This window comes from Echeneis naucrates, chromosome 4, assembly GCF_900963305.1.
Source record: "Echeneis naucrates chromosome 4, fEcheNa1.1, whole genome shotgun sequence".
Lineage (NCBI taxonomy): Eukaryota > Metazoa > Chordata > Actinopteri > Carangiformes > Echeneidae > Echeneis > Echeneis naucrates.
Genome location: NC_042514.1, coordinates 5,642,249 through 5,665,038, shown reverse-complemented (window position 1 = coordinate 5,665,038; position 22,790 = coordinate 5,642,249). Strand labels below are relative to the sequence as shown.

At 42.2% G+C, this 22,790-nt stretch overlaps 1 protein-coding gene across 4 annotated transcripts in view; it reads right to left on the bottom strand.

Moving 5' to 3' along the window:
* Nucleotides 1-18,820, bottom strand: part of tle5 (TLE family member 5, transcriptional modulator) — a 39,651-nt gene extending 20,831 nt beyond the window's left edge. For 3 of the 4 annotated variants that reach the window (XM_029500624.1, XM_029500626.1, XM_029500623.1), the window contains exons 1-2: nucleotides 17,801-18,820; nucleotides 1,412-1,500 (exon numbers count right to left, since the gene is read on the bottom strand). In XM_029500624.1, the coding sequence (XP_029356484.1) occupies nucleotides 1,412-1,500; nucleotides 17,801-17,827 (116 nt within the window). In that variant the 5' untranslated portion in view covers nucleotides 17,828-18,820. The remainder of the gene's footprint in view (nucleotides 1-1,411; nucleotides 1,501-17,800) is intronic. The other variant, XM_029500622.1, reaches the window with a different exon arrangement.
* Between the last annotated feature and the right edge of the window lie 3,970 nt (nucleotides 18,821-22,790).

Sequence of the window (22,790 nt, the reverse complement as noted above, 5' to 3'; positions counted from 1 at the left end):
ACGCCTGCGGTACATTTGCCTTTTAAAGGCTTCAGCACCAGACAAGCACAGCGCAGCAGCAGAGCGCTACAAAGCCCCATTTGTGGTTCCCAGCCACCCCCCCCCCCAATCACATTCCCCCTCCTGAGTCAGTAGGCACTGTATGCATGTTTTGTATGCTCAGACAAAAAAGGTATTCTTTCAACTGCGCCCTAGCTCTCAGAAGAGGGTTAAACGGTTCTGCTCACCGTTGTGGGAATTACAAAAACTAAAGGCTAGGAAAAAGACACACAGGGTGTTATTGCAGCTTCAGACTCCTCCACAAAAAACAGCGATCAGACCAGAGCCGGGATTTTGCTCACAATATGCCAGACTTTCATCTGCCTTTACTTGTCTCGGCAGAGGCAAGCCTCTGGAAGGTTCTCGGAGAACAGGTACAGAGGAACAAACCCAGCTCCGCAGGAAGGAAGGCGAGCTTCAAAGACTCCAGTCTCACAAAGAGAGGATCTCTTACTGAGATGCAGACCCCATGGCGTCCCCCCTCACTCTTTATAACTGCTATCAAACAGATCCGTTAAGGTCGGACCGGCCTCAGACATGTGGCACTGTAGCGGCATTTAAGCAGTAAAGAAAGATCGATAGCTGAGGGACAACGAGATTGATTTAGGTACGAGTCAATAAAGGATGTTTGAGGGTGCAGTGTGGTGGTAGAGTTCAGGACGAGAGGAACAAAGGCCAACATCTTTATTTTCTCACAGTCGACTACTGAGATGCCCCTCAAGTTCAAGCTACATTTTAGCAGAGCTTTATTTCACAAGTCTGTTATTGTAAATAATTTATTTTATTTGAACAAAAGCAAAGATGGTTGGGGTGATTTTCAGTTACTATTGTTGTCCTGAGCTAAAAAGCACCTATTGATTTTCAGTCCTAAGATTAAAAATTCAATAGTCATTATTTAATTTTATAATTATTCAGATTTATTATTATTATTATTATGTTAAAACATGTTAAACAGTAGAATTGTGTGCTTTTCCATTGATAATTTCAACAAGTTCTTCAGATTTTGTGGCAGCAGGAGGAGGAAATCTCCTGACTGAAATATGGAAAACAATGGGAATTTAAAGATAAAGAAAATGTTGTTTGCTAGTTTAACTGTATGTTATCATTGTGGTGGGGAAAAAAAAATAAATAAATAAAAAAAAGAAGGAAAAAGTCTAGCCCAGACACGCCGTGTTATTGAAGCCATGCTGCAGTTCAAATCAACATTGCAACTGTTGTTACAAAAAAGGTTTTCAATAAAGAAGATCACCAAGGGACACATCTATAGCCTGGAGATATTCTCCTTATTACAAAGAGCTATACTTATCAGGCTGCTGTATGTAACTGCATCTACTTGGTGTTTGCCTGTGTTAATGCGAGTTTCTGTTTGCACCTGTGGTACTGTGCTTGGAGGAACTGGAACTCATCCTTGATCCTGTCACAGGAGTCGGAGGTTGTGAATTTCAGCTGTTGCGATGAAGCCTGCAAAAGAAGCACAAGATGAGAAAACGTAAGGCCCGAGCAGAAAGATGAAAAGTGAGGAAGACGAGAGAGAAGTGAACAGCAGAGAAAGGGAACAGAGTGAGTGGAAATAATTAGAAACATGAACATAAAAATCAAGCAGTTTTCAATTTGACGCACTCCAATGAGTAATGGCATTACTAAGGAATTGCTTGCCAAGTATGTTTCCACACACAGGGGGGCAAACGAATAAAACCCTGTGAATATTCAAGACTAAAACCATGAATGCACAAAACAGAAACACACGTACCATTGTTTTTGCCAGATTTTTAAACCCCTACATATACACTGGTCTGTTATATATCTCAATCACTGTGAAATTATGCGCCTGCACACAAACCTAACCCGCACATAGCCTCAATTAGCAATAAACGGATACTGACACTCCCATATTTAACCCTCAATTGATATAAGCCAGACTCGCTCTGTCCTTGTTTTGGCATTGGCAGCATCTGTACAGTTCTCAGAATTATTATCCCCAGCTATTTTGAACAAAAGCTCATGGTCTGAGCCATAATAGCCAATGGATCGATGACATGCATGTGAGTCAACCTTCTGATCCAGTGTGTGCTATTGCTTCATTCCTTATTGTCATTCCAACATTCATTTTGGGTGGCAATATGTAAACGCACTTACTCAAGCTTGAATAAATCATGCTTGTATACACAGGAACGGCAACACACATTATAAATGTTTTTACAGGGAACTCGGTTGAGACCGTGTCGAGCCCTTTGATGTGTTAAAAGATTTAGCTCCAAATAAAAAGTCTCTTAAATTCTCTGTTTGATGTCATCCCCCTCTTTGCAACATTGCATCATCACACAAACAGTGCGTGTATTCTTGTTATAAGGCATGCGTGAAGGAAGGGGAGATGATATGGTAAAAATCCTCTTCCACAATACAAGAAAATGTTATAGCTCAATGCTGACACAGATTGCATTGTGATTTTTTTTTTTTCCTTTCGGAAAAAACAACCCTATTTGAAACGACTTGAAATGTACCTGGCAAATCGATGTACAAAATATTTACAGAATTCATCATATCCATCATTTCCATACAGCAGTTCTGCAGTTACTTACATTATTAGAGACATTATTCCTCACTCTAGCTGAAAGAATCTAATAGGTTTCAAGACACCCAAGGACACTTTACAAAGCAAATAAAATATTCAAACGCAAAACAAGGTAGGAAATAGTCAACATAACACAATCTGACACACACACACACACACACACACACACACACACACACACACACACACACACACACACACACACACACACACACACACACACACACACACACACACACACACACACACATATATATACACACATAGGCAAAAGTACATTCACAATGAAGTACTTATACTTATATATTCACAGATACATACCCATAAACACACAAGACTTGACAATATATTGGTGACAGTTGGTGTGCTGGCCACATCCCCATCCACAAAACAAGATTAACAGAAACAAAACTAAAAAATATAAATAATAGCAATGAAATGTGTAGTTCTTTGTCACCGGTTCAGTTTTTCCGCCCACAAGTTTTTTGGAGATGAGTTCCTTGTAGTTTGAGGAGCTGCCTGCAGTGCTGCTGGATGTGACCGGTCGAGCAGATGTTTTGTCACATTACAGCAACAGTGTCTATCTCTAACCACTGGTTACTTGCCAGATCTGGGGCTACGAAACTGCCCAGAAATGTAGGGAGATTAAAGAAAAAACAATGGCAACAGCAATAGTGCATCACAATGCGTGCAGTGTAGGAAACCAGAACACAGCACAGCGGTCGGATACACTAGATACCATTTAGATGCACAGGCAGCTTGTGCCAAATCTAGCAGTGTCTATAATTCAGCTTATACGTGAGAGTAAATCAACAATAATTCTCAGTAGCACGTCAATAACAATTAATAAAAATTACCAATTTACTTATAGGCAACAATAATACAAGGTTTAAAAAAAAAAAATTGGTTATGTACTAAATCCTGAGTCACACTGTCAAAAACAGCTCTATTTTCAGCATTTCCATGACGTCCACTGTGGTCTTACTAGCCTAGCCGGTCTTCATAGTGCAAAATATTCACCAGAAGGCATGATGGATCAAACTCAGAGGAATTCGTATATGCCCTGGACAGACAGTTCTTTCACACTGTTCTTTCACCTAACCTGAATGTTGCTATTAGCCCTTATTGTAATTCTGTCCACACCACATTCCCCAGGCAGCGGTGGATGGCCTGGTTGTGTGTTAGAGCACAGCAAGCATCAAACCCAAATAGGGATAAAATCTCATTATTTCTCAGCAGGCTGCGTAATGGGTCAGGTGGGGAGGGGAAAAAAAAAAAAATTCTACATTCCCAGTACGATTGAGCAGGCATAAAAAAACCATCAGAAATCTGATTGCAGCACTTAGGGGAAGCTAGCTCGCTGCTGTTAGGAATGACCTGTCGCTTTGTACCAAGCTCCCCGCGGCATGTCGCTCAGCTTCATTTTTAACTACAAATAGGCTGCTTCACATTCACAGAACCATGGCCAGAGAACGTACTAAGCAACAGGATTGCTTCAGGTTCAGACCTCTTGCTTCAAAGGATGAATTAATTTTTTGCTTTGTGGCTCAGTGAGCAGCGCCCTGCTCTGACATGCTCAGGGGTTGAGGATGAGCTCTGGCTATAGCTTCCCAGGGTATAGACATAAACTCATGTTGATTTGCAGCCGTTTGGACACAAAATTAAGTATTTAAGATTATGTAGTAAAACATCGGCACTGGAATTTCAGAAATATGGACGTTGGAAGACGAACACTGACAGTGTGGAGGTCATTCAAAAGGTCACTGTCCTGCAGAAAAGTGACCTCAGCCATTACACTTTCAAATGTCATGAGAAGTGCTGACATTATCATGCTGCTGCCACCTAAACCGAACTGCAGTTTGGAGACAGAGGCTGAGACTGTAAAGCAACATAACGTTTTCCATTATCTGTCCAGACAGTGCGGCATGGACCAAGCTCAGCAAACAACAGCTCGGCTATGTGGGTGTGTGCCACACAGTGCCTGTGTCAACAAAAGGCATTTAGCTACAGGCAGCTACATTGCAGAAAGTGCTCCCTGCATTGGCAGTGTTTGTGAATACCGTACATGTGTGTTTTTGTGTGCGTCTCCGCATACAGGTTGCCCCTTGTGCCCGAGGGTAGAGTTGTTGCCCTAGATCTGATTTCCTCCCGGTGCAGTGCAGTATGCAAGCATTTAAAATACCAAAGTTTCTCTGAGCCAACAGCTGCAGGTTGAGCATCCTGTTCCACAGGGAATACAGAAGACAGACAGAGGGGGGCAAGAATGGAGAGCATTTTAAAGACAGAACATTGTAAAACCAAACAAGGGCCAGAACGGGTATATTGGGACTTTTATTACTCCGTTTAATAACCATTCTGAGTAAAATCCCCAACACTCTGAGTCTAGCTCAACGTGTTTGCAGTTCCTGAAGTGGCAGTGAACAGTAAAATATTTTTAACTGATCTATTTGAAATCTGACAAAACGTGGTCTCAAAAGCATTAGTAGATTAAAAGATTTTTGAGGACCACAACACTGATAAAACAGCCTCGAGCCCTGGACTACCATTTTGTTAAGTCACACTGTGTGATCTTTATTGTAACCCTTGTACACAGAATCTGCCTTTATATGGTGTTGAGGAGTTGTAGAAATCATGACATTATTCAGGCACTGACAGCAAGTTTCCCTAAGGGACTGAAACCTGCCACCTGCCTTTTGTTGGTGAATGGTTGCAGTTTTTTAACCACAGTGTAAAAAAAAAAAAAAAAAAAAAAAAAAAAGTTAACTGTGATTAACAAACAGGCATAATACATTTTATCCATGTGTATCTGGTAGTGGGGTAAATGCGATGAGATCTGCTGTTGATCCTTTGACTCAAATAAGATCTGTCAGATTTTCATCGTGAAATTTTAATTGAAAAGCAGCTTTTGTCTTTGAGAGGAAATTACACAGTTTTTTATGCTTTATTTATTTATTTTCAGTGATGTGATTCTTTGCCACTTTTTCTAAATGATTTTGCCCTTTCTTGGTTATTCAGTTTTATGGATTAAAAATGTTAATCAGTTGTCATTTCTCAGTTTCATAGTACTGATGGGCTAAGCCATTACTACAGCAGCACAGCACAACCTTCATTCGGGCATTAAACTGTATAATGATGGTTAATTGAAAATCTTCACCAAGCAAATAGACCTCTAACCAGAGGTCAAACTTTTATAGTGTCTCCTGCTAAAATGTGGCCACATTTGGCCTGTGTCTGGCATTAATTTGCAAGCTTGGCTGGAGATGATGTTATGGTACACACTAACTTACAAACTTGTTGACAGCACAGGGAGGAACGGGGGTAATTTAAGCCATAGTTTGTGGTATTAAGAACACATCAAATACAGAACTAGAGAGGTCCACTGTGGCAATCTTAAAACTGCCATGTGAATCATTTTTACTTTGGTAACGTAAAAAATTGTTTATTGGGTATTTATTTAAGTATTATGGTCTATCAGCAGATCTCAAGGTCAACTCAACCTAGCGTGAATCCTGGATGCAACAGCAAGCAAACTGCAGGCGTTTGAAGGGCAGTTCTAACAGCGCTACCCTGATACTTTCAACACCACACTCCCAGACTACATGGGCCTCTCCCAGCTCTGTGCAATATACACAGCTAACAATGTTTATTATCTCTCTCTCTCCCTCTCTGCCAGTGACCAAAACAAGGTGCTCTATGGGGGTCTGAGAGCCCACAACAGATGGATGCCCATAATGTTAATGAAATACTGCCGTAATATTGTGACACATGCCATCTGCTGTGATAGAAAAAGGTGCCTACACGCTGTGTGAGTGAAAATGTGTGCAAAGAGAGGCTTGCCTAATGTGTGTGCGCTTTAGTTTGTGTTACAGAGGAAAATCCTGGACAGTGCGAATACAGAAAAATATGTGTGTGAATTAAAGAAAAAGCAAGACTGTGAATAGGGGTATGTGTGTGTGTATCTGTGTGTAGGGTGTGATGAGCTATGATGCTTGGCTCCCAAAGGAACAAACATTCGCTGCCATGAATCATCGACAAGGATACAATGGCCCACACACACACACAGATACTCTTCCTCACATGCTAAATTTGCATAGCACACACGTGTGCACACACACAGCACCTAAATGTAGGACAATCTCTAATTTGATTCTGCCCTGCTCCTTTGAGACGTAATTAAAGCATTAAAAAGCTTTGTGCGCTGGTGAGGCAATTGAGACAGTCTTCGCCGAATAAATGGGATTCATCGTTTCAGGAAATTGCTGCCCCACCCCCATCCCCCACCCACCAACCAAAAGCCCACTCATCGTCAGCCTCCTCCAACACTCACACACACATACACACACATTTCCCCTTCCTGGCCTCATCATCTGGTCCAATCCATGTGAAATCTACTGTGAACCATAATGTCTATTTTAAATAAGAATCAGGCTAAGGCTGTTTCTGCTCCAGAGATCAGCCGACAAAGGTTATGGAAGGTATGGAGATTACATGAGGAGGGGGGGGGGCTTGTCTTCAAACAGACACACACGCACACACACTGTAGTGATTAGACACACCAGGAACACATGACTACAGTACATATATCCAGTGGAGTATATACACAAATACAAATGCACGCACGCACAAACACAAACACAAACACACAACAACAGCAGGATACACTGGAAAACATCCTCCTCACTATAAATCCTGCCTGAGGGCAACGGCAGTGTGGGGATTGTATTTCCTGGAGCACTGCCTGACTGTTTACATCTCAGTCGGAGTGTGGTTGCGTGTGTGTGTGTGTGTGTGTGTGTGTGTTTGGGGAAGGGATAGAGCCTTGGCATTGTAATCATTCACTAATGACTGGATCTTATCTCACTCCCACTTTTAAATGAATGTAGGAGATCTACACTGACAAACAGTTGGCCTATTTTTCAATGCCAGCCTCTTCTTGCGCTGCAGCAACAGTCCCAGAGATGCCATTTGAGCAATACACCTCATCTGTCTATCCCAGAATCCCACTGCACAATCTGAGTGCAGACGGACAGATGCAGACACATTATTATTCAAGGATAACACATTTATTTTCTAAATCACTGAAAAAGATTTGGGAAATTGCTTTTGTTGAAAGCAAAATATTAATTTGTCTTTTTCATTCGTTGGTAACAAGATCAGAAATTGTAGCGAAAATTAATGCTAGTGTACTGTGTGTGTGTGTGGTTTCGATAAATGCTTTTGTGAAACGTGCAGTGAGCAGGCACAGAAAGCGGTGTTTAGATATGAAGCCTTCTTGTAATGAAACTTCATATTAACTCTCCAGATGTTCCAATCTTTTCAGCCCATTTTTCAAAATTTAAGTTCCTGCATGCACAATTTACACCATTGAAGGGAATAATTATGTCTTTTGGTGAGGAGTGTGTGTTTAACATCCAGGCAATCTCTCCCAAAAAACAAAAAAACAAACCAAAAAAAAAAAAAAAAAAACAAAATCACGAACAAACAAAAACATCACATGAACCAGACGTTGAGAGCTTAAGGCTTTTGCTAATGCAACAGCACCAAACAAGATCGTATCCTCCATCTAAGGAATAGCTCCAACAAAACAATTCCATCTAAATATCCCGGATTAGTGTTTGGACTAAAGCGTATGTGCCCAGTGATCTGAGAGGGACAGGGCTAACTGGCCCACATCCAAACTCACCGCGGCCAACTCTGTCTGGGCCGAGCGAGCCTTGCTATGTTAGCTGCTCAGCATGCGTGTGTGTGTGTGTGTGTGTATGTGTGTGTGTGTGTGTATGTGTGTGTGCGAGGAGAGGCTGAGGAATAGGATTGTGTCTTCAGCCGCTCTGGACAGGGGCTTTAGAGCATGGGGAGAGCCTAATCCTGTTTGGACCAGGAATTTGATTTTGATTATTATCTCTCACGAACCAAGCCATGGCTTACCCCCATTTCTGCTGTGTTATCCCCACAACACACACACAAACAAACACACACACACACACGTACACCTCCCCTTTGCAGCCCAACAGATTTGACCTCGTTAAGACGCTTTAAAGGGGATTATTCTACTTTTATCACGTCGAGTGAAGTGCCCTTGCAAACACAGGCTTGGCACGGCTCACCCTCCCTCCCCGCTCTGCAGAACTATCTTGACCTCCTCTGCAAGGCCAGCCAAGCGCACAGTCCAAACACACACACAAACATGACACTTGAGGCACAAAAATACAGTGGACTCTACACACACACACACACACACACACACACACACACACACAAAGTGGGGGTAGACACAACACACATGCAAACACATAAGAAAAGAGTGCAGAGATTGCAAAAGCCAGGGGAAATGGGCAATTTGTCAAGAGTGGGGAAAGTGGTGAGGCCGACATGGCTGTGGGTTTGAAGACCATTGCTGAGATTAAAGCCAGCCTCACAGAAGGGGGGCTCTAAGATTACACCCAGTGCGGTGGTGCAGATGATTGATGCCTGCTTGTAAAAACCAAGGTTATTACTAACAACACCTGGCGAAGAAGGGGAAGATATGGAGGGAGGAGAGGAAGATTGGTCCCCAAGTTCGCAACCAATAAGTGAACAATGAAAGCAGAAAGCCGGAGTGCTGGCATGCGGCTGACACCAGGGAAGTTCTGTTTAATTTGCTCAACTGAGGTGACGGCCCTTAAGTTCTTGTGTGTGTGCATATTAAAAGTTTCAAAAGTTAGTGCTACCCCCCCCTTGATTCCAATCCAAGTCATTTCATTTTGATCATCTGCTAATGATTCCCAGAGTTATATTTACATTATGCTACAGTATAATGAAATTTCAGCATGTTTTAGACCCCACTTACTCACCAAAGCTGTGAAGGAATCTCAGGTCTTTCTAAAACACAGATGCCCACTCCATGCAGCATCTGGCCAACAGCGCAGTGTCCAGCGAGGAAACAACAAATTCACTTTTTTCCACCCCATCCTACACAAAACCTCTGACGTGATTTGCAAGTACAAATGAGTGTTACACTGTTGTTTCTCACTTGACTCTATGACTACATCCACACTGTTACATTGAAACTCATCTCTTTTCTAAATTTTTGCCATTATCTACACTCACCCAGCAATGTTTCAGCCAGAAAAACATGCTGTCTGACAAATAAAGCAACGCAACGTTACCAAGCAATACACCATATTTGGCCAAATACATGTATACATTTCTGGCAGAAGTGTTTGCTACACTAACGGTTCATTCTATGTCATACCTACAGTAACACATCAATGTCAAAACAGCTGCTCTGAACATTCAAAAATGTTAAACCATATTCATTAGCCTAAATGACACCCATTGAAATGCCAAGCGCTTTTAATAAGGTCGGGATTGATTGTTTTCAGGACTAGTAGGGCACCACCTGGCAACATGTAGTCTGAATGCAGCAAACTTCAGCAAGTGAATGCACTGAGGTTTTTCATGGCCTTGCTGCAAATTGTCATGGTGTCTAAATTGGATCTTGGTGGGGATGAGGTGACGTATTGTTCCAACCTTATTGCTCTTAGGCACACAAACAGAGCAGCTAATTCTCTGGTGTCTTCTGTGGACTGGTGCAGTGGACTGTGGACAGGTTTAAAGGCCCTGGCTGGGCTGGGCCAATCAAGCCGCCCTCCCCCCCCCGAGCTGCTTTGTTCCAGCTCATCACACTGCTCTGCTCTGGGGAAGGGCTGTATCCCCCCACCTCCCCCAAAACCACCACCAGCCTCCCTCCTTCCCACCTCCCACACACTACTGAATACTGATGCAGCCACTCCACTCCACACACCCCCTTGTTCACTCCCACACAAAACACACACACACACACACACACACACACACACACACCACCTGATGAGCTGTCGTCTGCTTGTATTAACATGCATTTAAACACACACACAAGTACCAACTCATTACTATTCTGCTTTTTTTCTCCTCTCTTCGTGCACAACATCCATCAGTCACACACACACATACACACACAAAATCTGCACATAAGCTCAAAGAGAATAATGTATACAGACAACAAAAGGCCGTCCCACACAAACAAAGCTGTCAATTGCTTATGAATTTATAAAAGGACAGCCTATGCTACGTGCCACCCCCACATCGATATGCACGCCTTGTACATAAATGCTGCAAACACACATACACACTCACTCACATCTGTAGCTCCTGCAGACTTGTGCTAAGCCAAAAACCTGGTACAACTCAGTCGACATCTGTTTTCATTTATATTCGTGTTCTGCTGAATTTCCGGCAATACTTTATGCAAGACAAAGAGGGCCAAGAAGACAAAAGAGGTGCACATATAATTCATCCGGTAAATCTTATTTTCATTAAGTCCACTTGCAATGATATAATTGAATGATGAAATTAAAAACAGTTACAGAAATTTTAATTTAGGTTAAAACCTTGTGTTTTATCTGATGACGGCGATAAACTCCACAATAAGCTGCTCCGTATCCTCTCGCCTGTAGCATATGCTTTTGCTACTCATTTGTGTTTTATTATTATTATTATTATTATTATTATTATCTCTTAATGACATTTTCAGAACAGTTCATGTTTGTATCTCTTCAGTTCTTTCTTTCCACTTCAATAAATAACCACAAGGTGAAGCTTCTCTAACTGATTGGCCCAGCAGGAGGACTGCATCATTCATAGAGTGCTGACATATTTTCTGTCACCCCGATTCAGTATTTCCATCAAGACAGAAGCTGCTCTGGTGTGCGCCGAGACTCCAAAGGGATGATGCAGAAAGTGTGTACCTCGGCATATGTGTCCGTTTTGCTTTAGCTACACTCACTAACGGACCGAAGGCTGTATAATGCGGTGCTTCTGGAGAACACCGCAAAGAGAATATATTTGAAAATGCTGACATACGGCTGCTGTATGATGCATCTCAGACTAAACATGATCCAAATCAGAGGCTCTCGACATGCTGTGACACCAACCCTCATGTTTGCTATATAAACTATTCATCAGGTAGGCTTTCAGCAGAAATTGCTAGATCGTGGCATCCATGCATGACCAACTGAATCAATGAATTGACTGGGACACCCTGGTTTCTGAAATGGAAGTAACCTTAACTTCTAATAAAAGGACAATTGAAACCCTTTTCACCTTTAAGAGGGTGACAGCCGCCCCACCCCCCATGCTTCACGTATGCCCCAGATACCACGTTTTGTAAACTCATACACTCGTCATGCCTTCGCGCTGGAAAGGAGTGGAAAATTCATACGTCTGGCAAGCGAGAACATAAAAAAAAAAAAAAAAAAAAACTGGGACTTTTAATCCTGTTAGAAGGCAACCCATTAACATCTCTTGTCTTGGGCTCTTTGGACATTGCAGCCAATCAATGAGCTGTGTTGTTTTTTCGAAGACTGTAAGGACAAGAAACATTCACTGTCTTTGTATTTCAATTATAAACAATTTCTCAATGGATTTTTCTTATTATGCACCTGATGGACTGGACTTTAAAAACACATTCTGTGATAGAAGACTGTGTCCATCTACGTCCATTATCACAGTCACTTATATGAAAGCGATTTACCTTTCAAAGCGGTAACTTGGATTGTCTTGGAGTCAGCGAGAGACGTGCAGACCAATATTTTTCTATTGTGTTGATTGTATCAGTTGTCTATACATGTAACAGCATGGCAACATCTGCACAGTATCGGCTGTCTGTGTCCATTTGTTGTCCATTTAGCGTTATCTAACTGTACCGTCTTCTCCTGCAGTGCTGTAATGCCACTTAAGCCCACAGGTTAAAAAAAAAAAAAAAAAAAAAAAACTGCTGACGCCGGGCGTTTTGTCAGCAGGTGATAAGGGTATTTCAGCGTTCACACCCAGGTCAAATGACTCTGCACTGGATGTCGGTATTCATCTGCTCCGGCTCAGATCAGTATTGATGCAAACACAACACTTGGGTGCACACACTAATTTCCGCCACTTTTCCGTGTTGAGGCATCTCCAAGAGCAAACATTGTAAACAAACCTGTCACCTGCCCAGCACCGTGCTGCTTAACCAGAGACACTGCGGCAATGAGCTCAGGCCTTCAAGAGCGTAGCTGCGAAACAAGTTTCAAAAACACACAATCACTGTTGAAAGCATCTCACACCAAGGCTACAATACTTAAATTGAGGACCAACCTGAGGATGAGGTGCGACAGATCAGTTTTAGCAGACTGCAGTGCAGTGCACGTGATGACATTGCTCTCTGCAGGTGTGTGCGTCTCTCTTCTTAACTAAATAGGCAAACTCTGCTGGCAGACTCAAGGGAGTCGATCGCCTTTTTCAGTACGTTTAGCCAAATAAGAAATAATAAACAAGTATCAGTTAATTTTGGAATTTCTGTTTCTAATAACAATTGTATGTATAAAATAATATGAATGTGTACATGTACATATGCAGGTATTCCAATAATAGTGGATGGAAACATTGTGATTTACAGGAATGGTTGAAAGATGCACGCCTATCTTGGGGGTTAAGACCCAGATGTGTGGCACCATCCCAGTTTGGCTGAGGGGCCTTTGTTGCATGTCCCTTTGCTCTATTTCCTGTCATCGCTTTACTGGTGTTATCTCATAAATGCATCTCTTAAAATTACAGAATAAAGTGCATATATTGTGGTGCACAGAGATCTGTATAAAAAGGTAGTGTATTCACTTCTATTTTCCAGAGTCCAAGTCGCTGTATGTGCGTGTTAAACAAGAGAAGGGCTGCACCAGTCAACACCCCTCCTTTTCAACCCACCCCAAAGCATTTTGACAGTCATCCACTGTGGCCCTTCACAAAAATCAACATCACCTGTGACCCATGGCCTCAACTCCGCCACTCAAAAGCAGGGCCTCCTGCAGGGTGGGAGTGTTTGGGGGGAGGAGGGTGGGGGATCTGTTTGTCATGCTAATCAGCTGGCCTAACCTTAACGACCCAGACATCTGCTGGCCTGCGTGTGTCAAGCCCCACATTCAATTTGTTCCCCAGATACAAAAAGCAGATAAGACCCTTGAGGCTGGTAAGAATGTGTATAAGTGCGTGTGTGTATGCATGTGCGTCTGTTCTTGATGTATGAGTGAAAGGGAAAAATCCTTTTCTTTCTATATGTGCAATAATTGCCAGCAGAGAGAAGAGCCAGTGTATGTGTGCCAAAACCCATGTCTCGTGTGTGTTTGTGTGGGTGTGGGTGTCGTCTGTGTGGGTCTGTGTATGTGCATGCACTAATGTCCTGTACCCCCCACCAACAACAAACACACTGATAGGTTTGTTGCTCATACACAGACATACAAACATGCGTCTGTCTGTGTGTGTGTGTGTGTGTGTGTGTGTGTGTGTGTGTGTATGTGTGCGTGCGTGCGTGTTTGCAGCAGAGCCAGAGAGAAGGGGTGGGGGGAGTTTGTTTAATGGGCGAGACAGGGGACCATGGGGATTAAGCTCCCCCCAGCTGGAGGCTTTAGAGGAAAGGCTGGGGGCTGTTCTGTTAATTCAAGTGGGCTTAATAATGCCTGTGCACCCTCTGCCCCTGACCCTCCCACCACTACATCAGATCTGGGAGGAAACGCATGATAAAGAGAGACAAGGAGGGGGAGGAGGAGGGAGTGTGAGGGAGTCTGTGTGCGTGTGCGTGTGTGTGCGTGCGTACAACCTGTGGACATCTCCACAGATCAGGGGGGGCTCAGGGGACTGGAGAGATTTCGCCCCTGTACTACTTGTGCCACTCTCTGACTTTGGCACTTGGCTTTTCTGTTGCTCCACTTCTGTGCCACAGTCAGCTTTGTTGAAGCTGCATCAGGATTAATCAGCACCAAAACAATATGGCAAATGCTATCAAGTGGGTCAGACACTGTTCCACTATCAAATGAGGCTTTTCCCCCCCTTTAACCAATCCGGCCCAAAACAGCCTGCTCTTTGAGAATATCAGCGAATCAGCAACCAATTTATATATTGTTCAGATATATCATTACGGTTTTGTATTTCTCATTAATTTAGCAGTATTTACATTGTGACAAACATTTTCCCCCCTATAATGGAAACCACTTTCTGATGTCCTCCCAAAAATATAAATGCTAATAATCGAATAATACCATAAACATGCAACGACTAGGTGACTAATGACTTCATTAAATGTCTATTAGTCAACTTGGAAAATCCAGTAGCAGGTAGTCTGTAAGTCTGATGCTACTGTTCCCACAGCATGAACAAAGGAAAATAAAACGAAAGCAGATTCAGTGTGAGAGATCCATCATCTGTCATTATGGAGTAGTGCTGCTACTTTCTCATCTCCCAGCTCCTTATCTATGACAGCCATATCTATATGGGTGTCATCCCCCCCCCCGACCAATCCCCTCTGACAGCAGCAGCAGCAGCAGCAGCAACTGAGGGGCAGCAGTATCTGTATAATACATTTACGTTTAAATCTGTGGCAGAGGGTGGGGAGCGAGCACAAGGCGGTATTGGGAGGTAGTCAAGGAGCAGGTTAGCTCCTATCAGGCAGGCAGGCAAGTGGACAGCAGTGGAGCACCCCACCAGCTCTCACCTTGGAAAAGGTGACTGCCTTCTCACCCCATCAGGAGGTGACTGCTTCAGCACTTTACCCAGAGGATATGATGGCTGGTTTGGACTCTGGGCACTAAAGTGTCATCTTCTCACAGCAGTTCCCTGATATTGTGTTGCAGTGTCATGAAGGGTATGAAATCATTAAAATGCGTGTCACTCTCTCGTCAATCCAAAAGCTGATGAACAGTCTGATACTTGAGTTTAGAATATTTTGTACAGTAGAGGAGCTGAGTACATGTTTCCTATTAATTCCATACGGCAGAAGACATAAATCACACAACCTCACCTCACAACTGATTCTTCTTTTGTGATGGGATGTTCTTTAGGAGAATACAATGAAAACAATATAATGTTCTAATAAGTTGAAAAAGAAATATCATTTCCAATTATGGGTTTCAAAACATTTGTTGGATGCACCACAAATACAGGATTTGACTCTTTTGAAAAACCAGGCTGTGACCAGAGGTTCCCAAATCCTCACATCGGGCTCCCACACAGCAGCAGCAGCAGCAGCAGCAGCAGCACCGTGTTGGAGCACAATCAGGCTGCCACACAGACTGACTGCCAAAGGGCAAACCATTCATCTCACAAAAGACATTCAGATTTTAGCTTCAGCAAACAACTCTTCCTCTTTCAGCAGTAAAAGAACTAGTAGCAGCAACAAGACGTTGCCAGGGAAAAAATGAGGGTACAGTCCCTGGCAACATAACAGCCTTCTTGCTCTTCTGTTTACTGACGCCATATTTATACAAATATCAGTTTTATTTGGCCTCGTAGGAGAAAAGGGAAATGTCAATTCTATGAGGTTTAAGTACAAGTTGGCTGCCACATTTTGGTTTAAGCCAGATTTCTTATGGGACCATGTGTGATGGAACTGGCTTCACTTGTCATTTTAAGTCAGCGTAAAAGCCAAAACTAAAATACTTTAAGTATCAACTGGACTAAATCTCATCAAAGCCACAGACCCCATTTTCAAGTGAACATTATAAAATACTTTGGAATTCAAAACTCTCAAATTGAAATCCATTACTGTCCTGAACTATAACCTCTTCTGAAAGAAATACTTAAAATGTCTGACTATTTCTTTTCACATAATTTACTGATATTGCCACTGACCAGTAATATTCAATGTGACTAGATAAACCCATTAAAACTCACAGCTGTTACAAAAAAAATAATACTGTCAACACTCCTACAGGCAATCCATGTTTACATGTTAAATCAATAGAAACAACAGTTACTTCAATGCCCACTGGCGCTGCCCACTCATCTAAAACTTATGGTCAGAGGTCATGAGCAGTATACCTGAGGTGTTTAGCCTCAGCATATCCATTTGTTCAATCGTTATATGACTTGGTGACCTCTCTGCATAACACAACCAAACATCATTGACTGAAAAATCCATATTATCGAACTAGAAAAGCACAACTTAAGTGAACATTACACGACTTAGTGACGGAGAAGCATAGAACTTTTCAAAAAGACACAAACACAAAAAATCTAATCACTGGACTGGCTGGGTGGGGCAGGTAGGCTGGCTTTTGGATGACATGTTGGGGTCTTTGTAGTGGCATAGTAGTGACTGACGAGACCTACCTCCATCCATCTAAAGGGACGGAAAGCGGGAGACAATCAAATTGTCTTTGTTCTACAGATAAATGCAATCTGAAATTGGGGAAGGCACAGCAGTTGTCTGCGTGGGCTGTCAGATCTCAGTTGTTGGGGATTTAAGTTGGCGTGCCGCCGGTCTGCCCATCCATCATTCTGGTGTGACCTCTCCTGTTCTTTACTACACATTTGTAGTATTCTGGTAGTAATAATAATAATAATAATAGTATTAATAATAATAATAATACATACACATATATCTGGAAAAACACAAAGGTGCAAATGCATCGACAAATTCTTTTATCTTTGGCTGCCTGTCAACAAACATAAATGTTTGACCAATGGCTGAGAGCCCTCATCACTGATGAATGCATGCCCCGAACTGAGTTTCTGTTACCATGGAAACTTGAGATTTGGGTTTTGGGAAGGGGGGGGGGGGGCAGAGATGTGCGCCTTTTCCAGTCATAAATACACCCACCTGCAAACTGTAGTGTGCTGCATTTTGAGTGCTTCTACTCAAAATGCATCAACCCCTCTTCTATGATGTTTGCAGTAACAGGATTTCACAGACACATCTGCTTTGGGGGGCATTTGGGAGGATGCAGGCGACTGAAACTAAACTGAGACGGGACTGTAATAAATGGATGGGTGGTGGTGGTGGTGGTGGTGATGGGGGGGGGGGGGGGGGGGGGGGGGGGTCCATTAGAGCTGTTTGACTTGAAGGGTGGTGTCGGTGCCATTATATCTCGGGAAAAGTTGCAAAAACAGAGATGTTTCCTCATCGTCATGTCCCGATCACATTTTCTGCAGAACTTAGCAGAACTCACCCCCCCAACCCCAGAAAAAAAAAAGAAATATAAATATAAATAAATAAAAATACATATCTGGTTTTTAGCATGCTGTCCAAAAAAAAAAAAAAAAAAAAAAAAAAGGGAGGGGGGGGAGGAAAAAGTTGCATGCATTAAATCTCTGCACAACTAACAGCCAATTTGCTAAAACATCAAATGAAATAAATAAAGAGGCACTTACTGAGTGTCTTGATTGTGGAAACATCATGTCAGTTCCTTGTTTGTTGCTGTCCTTCCCAAACACGGTGAACTTGAGGGGGGGTGTTTATATTTTGTCCCGGTTGTTGTTGGTCCTTTGTCCAAAGCTAGCCCAGCCTTAACAAACAGGAGCTGTCCAGCGTTAGCAGGGCGACTAGCTAACTGTAGCTAGCATCACCCCCCAGCTCCAACTTCACTCAATAAAAAATAAAATGATGAAAAATGTCTAAGCCGTGAATAAGTGATGCACTTTACCGCGTCCTGTCTCTGGGGGAGGATGGAGGCTGTTACCTGTCCCGACCCCCGTATTTACAGTGACTGTTTCAGGATGGAGGTGAGGGGGGGGGGAGGCTAAGAGCTAACGGCTAATTCTCCAGCAGCCGTCCGTCAGGATGATTCATCGCTGCTCGGAGCTTCTTCTCCGGCTCAACGGTCGAACTGCAGCCGCAGCGGAGCGAGCCGAAGGCGGCGGGGGTGAGGAGCGTTACCGCGGTGGAAGCTAGCGGGCGGACAGAAATATTTACCCCCCTGCTCTCCTCCTCCGACTCCGCCGCCACCACTCTGCCTCTGCCGGCCCAAAAGCTTTCAGTTTTTTTTTTTTGGGGGGGGGTTTCCGACAAAAAGCCAGCTGCGTGTTTACTGAAGGAGAAAGTAAAAGAGGACGATTAAAACAAAAAACAAAAAAAAACAACAAGAAAAAAAAAACGGTGTGATCTCCAGAAATAACAAAATGTCTGCGGGTCCGTCTGAGCCGGACGGCGGCGGGGACAGATGACCGGAGCCGGCGGAAGCTGCGGCGGAAAGAAGGAGACGAAATAAGACCGAGAGCTAAAGCTCTGAGCGGGGCTGTCCCTGGAACTACGCCGTCCTGGAGGAACGGAGAGGGGGGCTGTCAGTGTCGCCGAAGCCAGGAAAGTCGGTCCATTCCGGGAGCCCGGAGGTAGACACGACGCCCCACACAGAGCCGCGGAGGGTAGAGGAGCGCTGAGCGGCGGAGCGCCGATCTACACGCCGCACATCTACCTCGGCAGGCGGCCGATGTCTGAGCAGAGAGCGCCTCCTGCGGACGGACCACCGCACTGCCCCGCAGTCCTGACCTCATTTTATCCCTCCGGTGCACTGTGAACCTCTGACACAAAACCACACACAGGCCTGTAAAAGTGAGAAAATTGATTGATTGTTAAAAAAACAATTTCAATTTTCAATGTCTTATCATAAACTAAGCATTCATTGGGAGTCGGTATTTGATAGTTTGATCATATCTGCTGTACGTTTTACTATGATATATTTTGGGGCCATTTTTATTTGAAAACTCTGCTTTAATTTAGTTACGGGACACCAGATGCATTCAATTTTTGATTCATTGTAGTCACCTTTTTAATGTTATCACATAAAACTTTAGAAATAAACTCCCTAGTGTTGTGAAATCCCTCATATATCTAGAAATATCACCGAGGACATAATCTCAGCGTGTTCGATAAGCTGCACTCCTGGTATTTGTTTGAATTACAGCCTTGTTTCCCCTCTGTTCACAGTTTTGCCTGTTTTGAATATTATATGGCTCCTCTTGACAAAGTACATATGTGTTATGACATCTAAAATCTGCACAAAATGATCGTGTTTAAAAGGAGCTCTGCTGGTTGTTTCATCAGGCATTTAAATATTTTTAATTGGCCAGATTTCCCTTTTTTTTTTTTTTTTTTTTGGTCTTTTAAAAATAGGTGCCAAATTCAATTAGGGTATATTGGAATTTGGAATATAACCCTTCTTTAAACAACAATAATGATGCGTTTCAGGCTTAAGTTGCTCTCGTTACAATTTTTTTTCCATTAAAAGTGAAACCTGATGCTGTCTTTGTCCCGTAACTCGAGAATAGCTTCATATCAGTGAGGTTTTGTAATCGATGTCCACATTCACTTACAAAGAAAGGCAAGGCAGACCAGCAGCTGACTGAAATTTGGCAGCAATACAGAGTATATATGATTTGCAGCACAAAGGCATAAAAGGTGGTGTGGTCCATTAACCTCAATATGGGAGACAACAATATTCCACTCCAAATAAAATGTGCGAGGAAGCATTAAGAGAGTATAGGAACATATTTTATTCCAATTTAAAACATTTAAAAGGAGAAGGCTATGAAAATCATTTTCATGTTTGAATGAGGTTCAGGCAACAGTGGTTGAAATGAAACATACAAAAGAGAAATATGGCTAAAATACTGTAAATCAATAACCATCAGGACCCTTTTATGAGGGTGTTGCATGAATACAGTATCTCACCCACCCACTCCCTCCCCAACCTGACAAACACATGCAGTTAAAATGACATTTATCTCAAAAACAGCAGTTCATCATTAATCTTAAATATAGAATAAAATTGTCCTGTTATCATTAATTAATCACATACTTAGCGTTTAATTGTTTTAAAAAGTGGACCATGAAATTCACAGGCCCTCTGATTTTCACAACATTGGCACTTGTTAAGAGTCTGGCTTTACAAAGAAAGGGGATTGGCACACTCATTGTACATAATTTACATTTGGTATACTTAAAAAAAGAAGAAGAAAAAAAAAATCAAAAAAACAAAACAAAACATTACTTTCAATTTGTACACCACTACACAAAGTTTATTTTAACTCTTAAAAAAGTCATCTTAAGTGGTCCTAAATACACGTGTTAAGGAGTGTCAACCTTACAAAAGAAAAGAAAAAAAAAAAAAAAAAAAAGATGCAAAGATAGCTTTTAATATGTCCATCCTCCTAACCAGAACGGATCTCAAGCATAAGCATTAGCCATCAAAAGTGTACACACAGAAACACACACTCACACTCACTCACACACACTTTTAGGGTACCAACAAGCGCTTGAATGGACAAAGTTGCATGAATGCAGGCCCATTGCAGTGGTGCAGTTTCAGTGCCTTCGACCCAGGGACAGAATACAGAGTCCAATCAAGTACGGATGGGGGGGTGGACATGTAAACAGTATATTCACTCACTTGTTATTATATCCACCAGCATATTATAATGACTACTTCAGTACCTTCAATTGGCAAGTTCCAGTATATACATTAATACTGAGGCCGGACACATGAAATATAAAATCATTCTGAATGAGTGGATTTAAATAATTTTAACCAGACTTGGGTCAAGCTACGACAAATGTAAAATTTATTAATATCTCCTCTGTTGCTGATAGGTTTTGGAGCAGTGTTTTCTTTCAATGCATGAATTGGGAGGATTTTGTTTAACTGACCAGCTCTGCTCTCATTACTGGTAGTGCAGCCATCTGACTTTCCTTTGTTGGTTCTGGTGTCGTCACAACCAGACAAGTTAAAACTGAAGCTTTTAAAGAGCCATCGTGTCTCATTTGATCTCTCCTCACTACAGTTTGTTTGAGTAAATTTCCCAGATAAAAGTTTACACACCTGCACTTAAAGTAGTCAGCGACAGATCATGGGAATGGACTGAAAAAAAAAAAAAAAAAAAAATCCACACACAGACCTCACCATGTTGTTCCGGCAGTGAAGCAAAACTCAAAAAGTTTCTGGATAGTTTCTCCATTCACTTAGCTGAAAACTGAAACGTGTGCTACCACAGAAATAACCTAATCTGTGAGCTTGTAAAGCTTCACTCTGAAAATGGGAAAAACTGCTCAAGAAAAGGCTTTTAAATGTTGGCTGAAGCACCGAAGATAAACCCTCGACCAATAAAAGCTGAATAAACAGGATCACAGCCAGACTAAACTTGCTTCAACAGTCAGAGCCTTTTAACACCTTGAATGCCGTTTCAACTGCGTTTTAGCATGAGCATGTCCCTCCTTCACTGAGTTTCAGCATACACAAAGTCTAAATATACAATAGTTTAAGTAAAATTCACAAGAAAATGTGACGTGTCAACCGTCACCAACAACTGATTTGGTTAATTAATTGGTTTAATCTGACTCAGTTTTCTTTTTAATGTGGACTAAAAAGGTCCCCAGCACTCCCTCCTCTGACTCCAACACAGGCAATGCTGAAGCTAATCATGGAAACACATAGTAGAAACTGAGCATACAATTCGTGATAATTGCAAAGGGGCGTTTGGATCTGACAACTGGGATATTTATATAAAAAAAAAAAAAAAAAAGTGCTTCTGCCCCTTGACTTTTTTGACATTTGCCATTCTCCTCCTCTAAAGGCAAAAAGAGAAAGGGCCAAAGGCCAAACAGCCTCAAGACTTCCTTTGGGAAAGACATGTAGGTTTCTGTGGACTGCTGCATTCCTCCCTCACCAAATCTGCAGCCAACCCCCCCCCCAAAAATGTAATTAATTTCACCTTTAACTCAATGCCATCAATAGAGTCCTTTCATTTCTACCAAAGCTGCTAATAGTAGCCCTTGTGATGAAAAAGTTATGAAAACTTACCTGAATTACATTGTGAAGACAAAAACAGCCAACTATAAACCTTCAGCTTAATGGAATATTTACACAGCTATCAGGTAAGAGACACTATAAGGGATTGGTACCAATAGCCAACACATGTCCTTTAAAATTTCAAAAACAAACAAAACGCAAGCATCCTTGAACAGTAAATATTTAACAACTAAGTGTTTTTGTTTTCCTATTTGCATAAAGCACAAACCTGAAGCAGCTGTTTTTCCATAATCGAGCATTTCGAAACAGAACCGCAACAACTAAATATATGAAGTATTAGAAAGATAGAACACTTGTCCATAAAATAGTTTTGATATTTTACAGCAGTATAAAATCTCCTCCCATCTCCAAGGTTGGAAAAAACTTGCACTGAAACTAGGGAGGAAGTCTCATTTACTGTCAACTATGCGGAGATCTGATAAATTACACATACAAAAGAAAGAACAATTTACTCTTTTGCTATCAGTTACAGTTTATCAAATATTGGCTGAAGAATATGGCAAAATAAAGTTGATTAGAGAGAGAAGTCATCTGGACAATCGAGACCAACTTGTGACTCA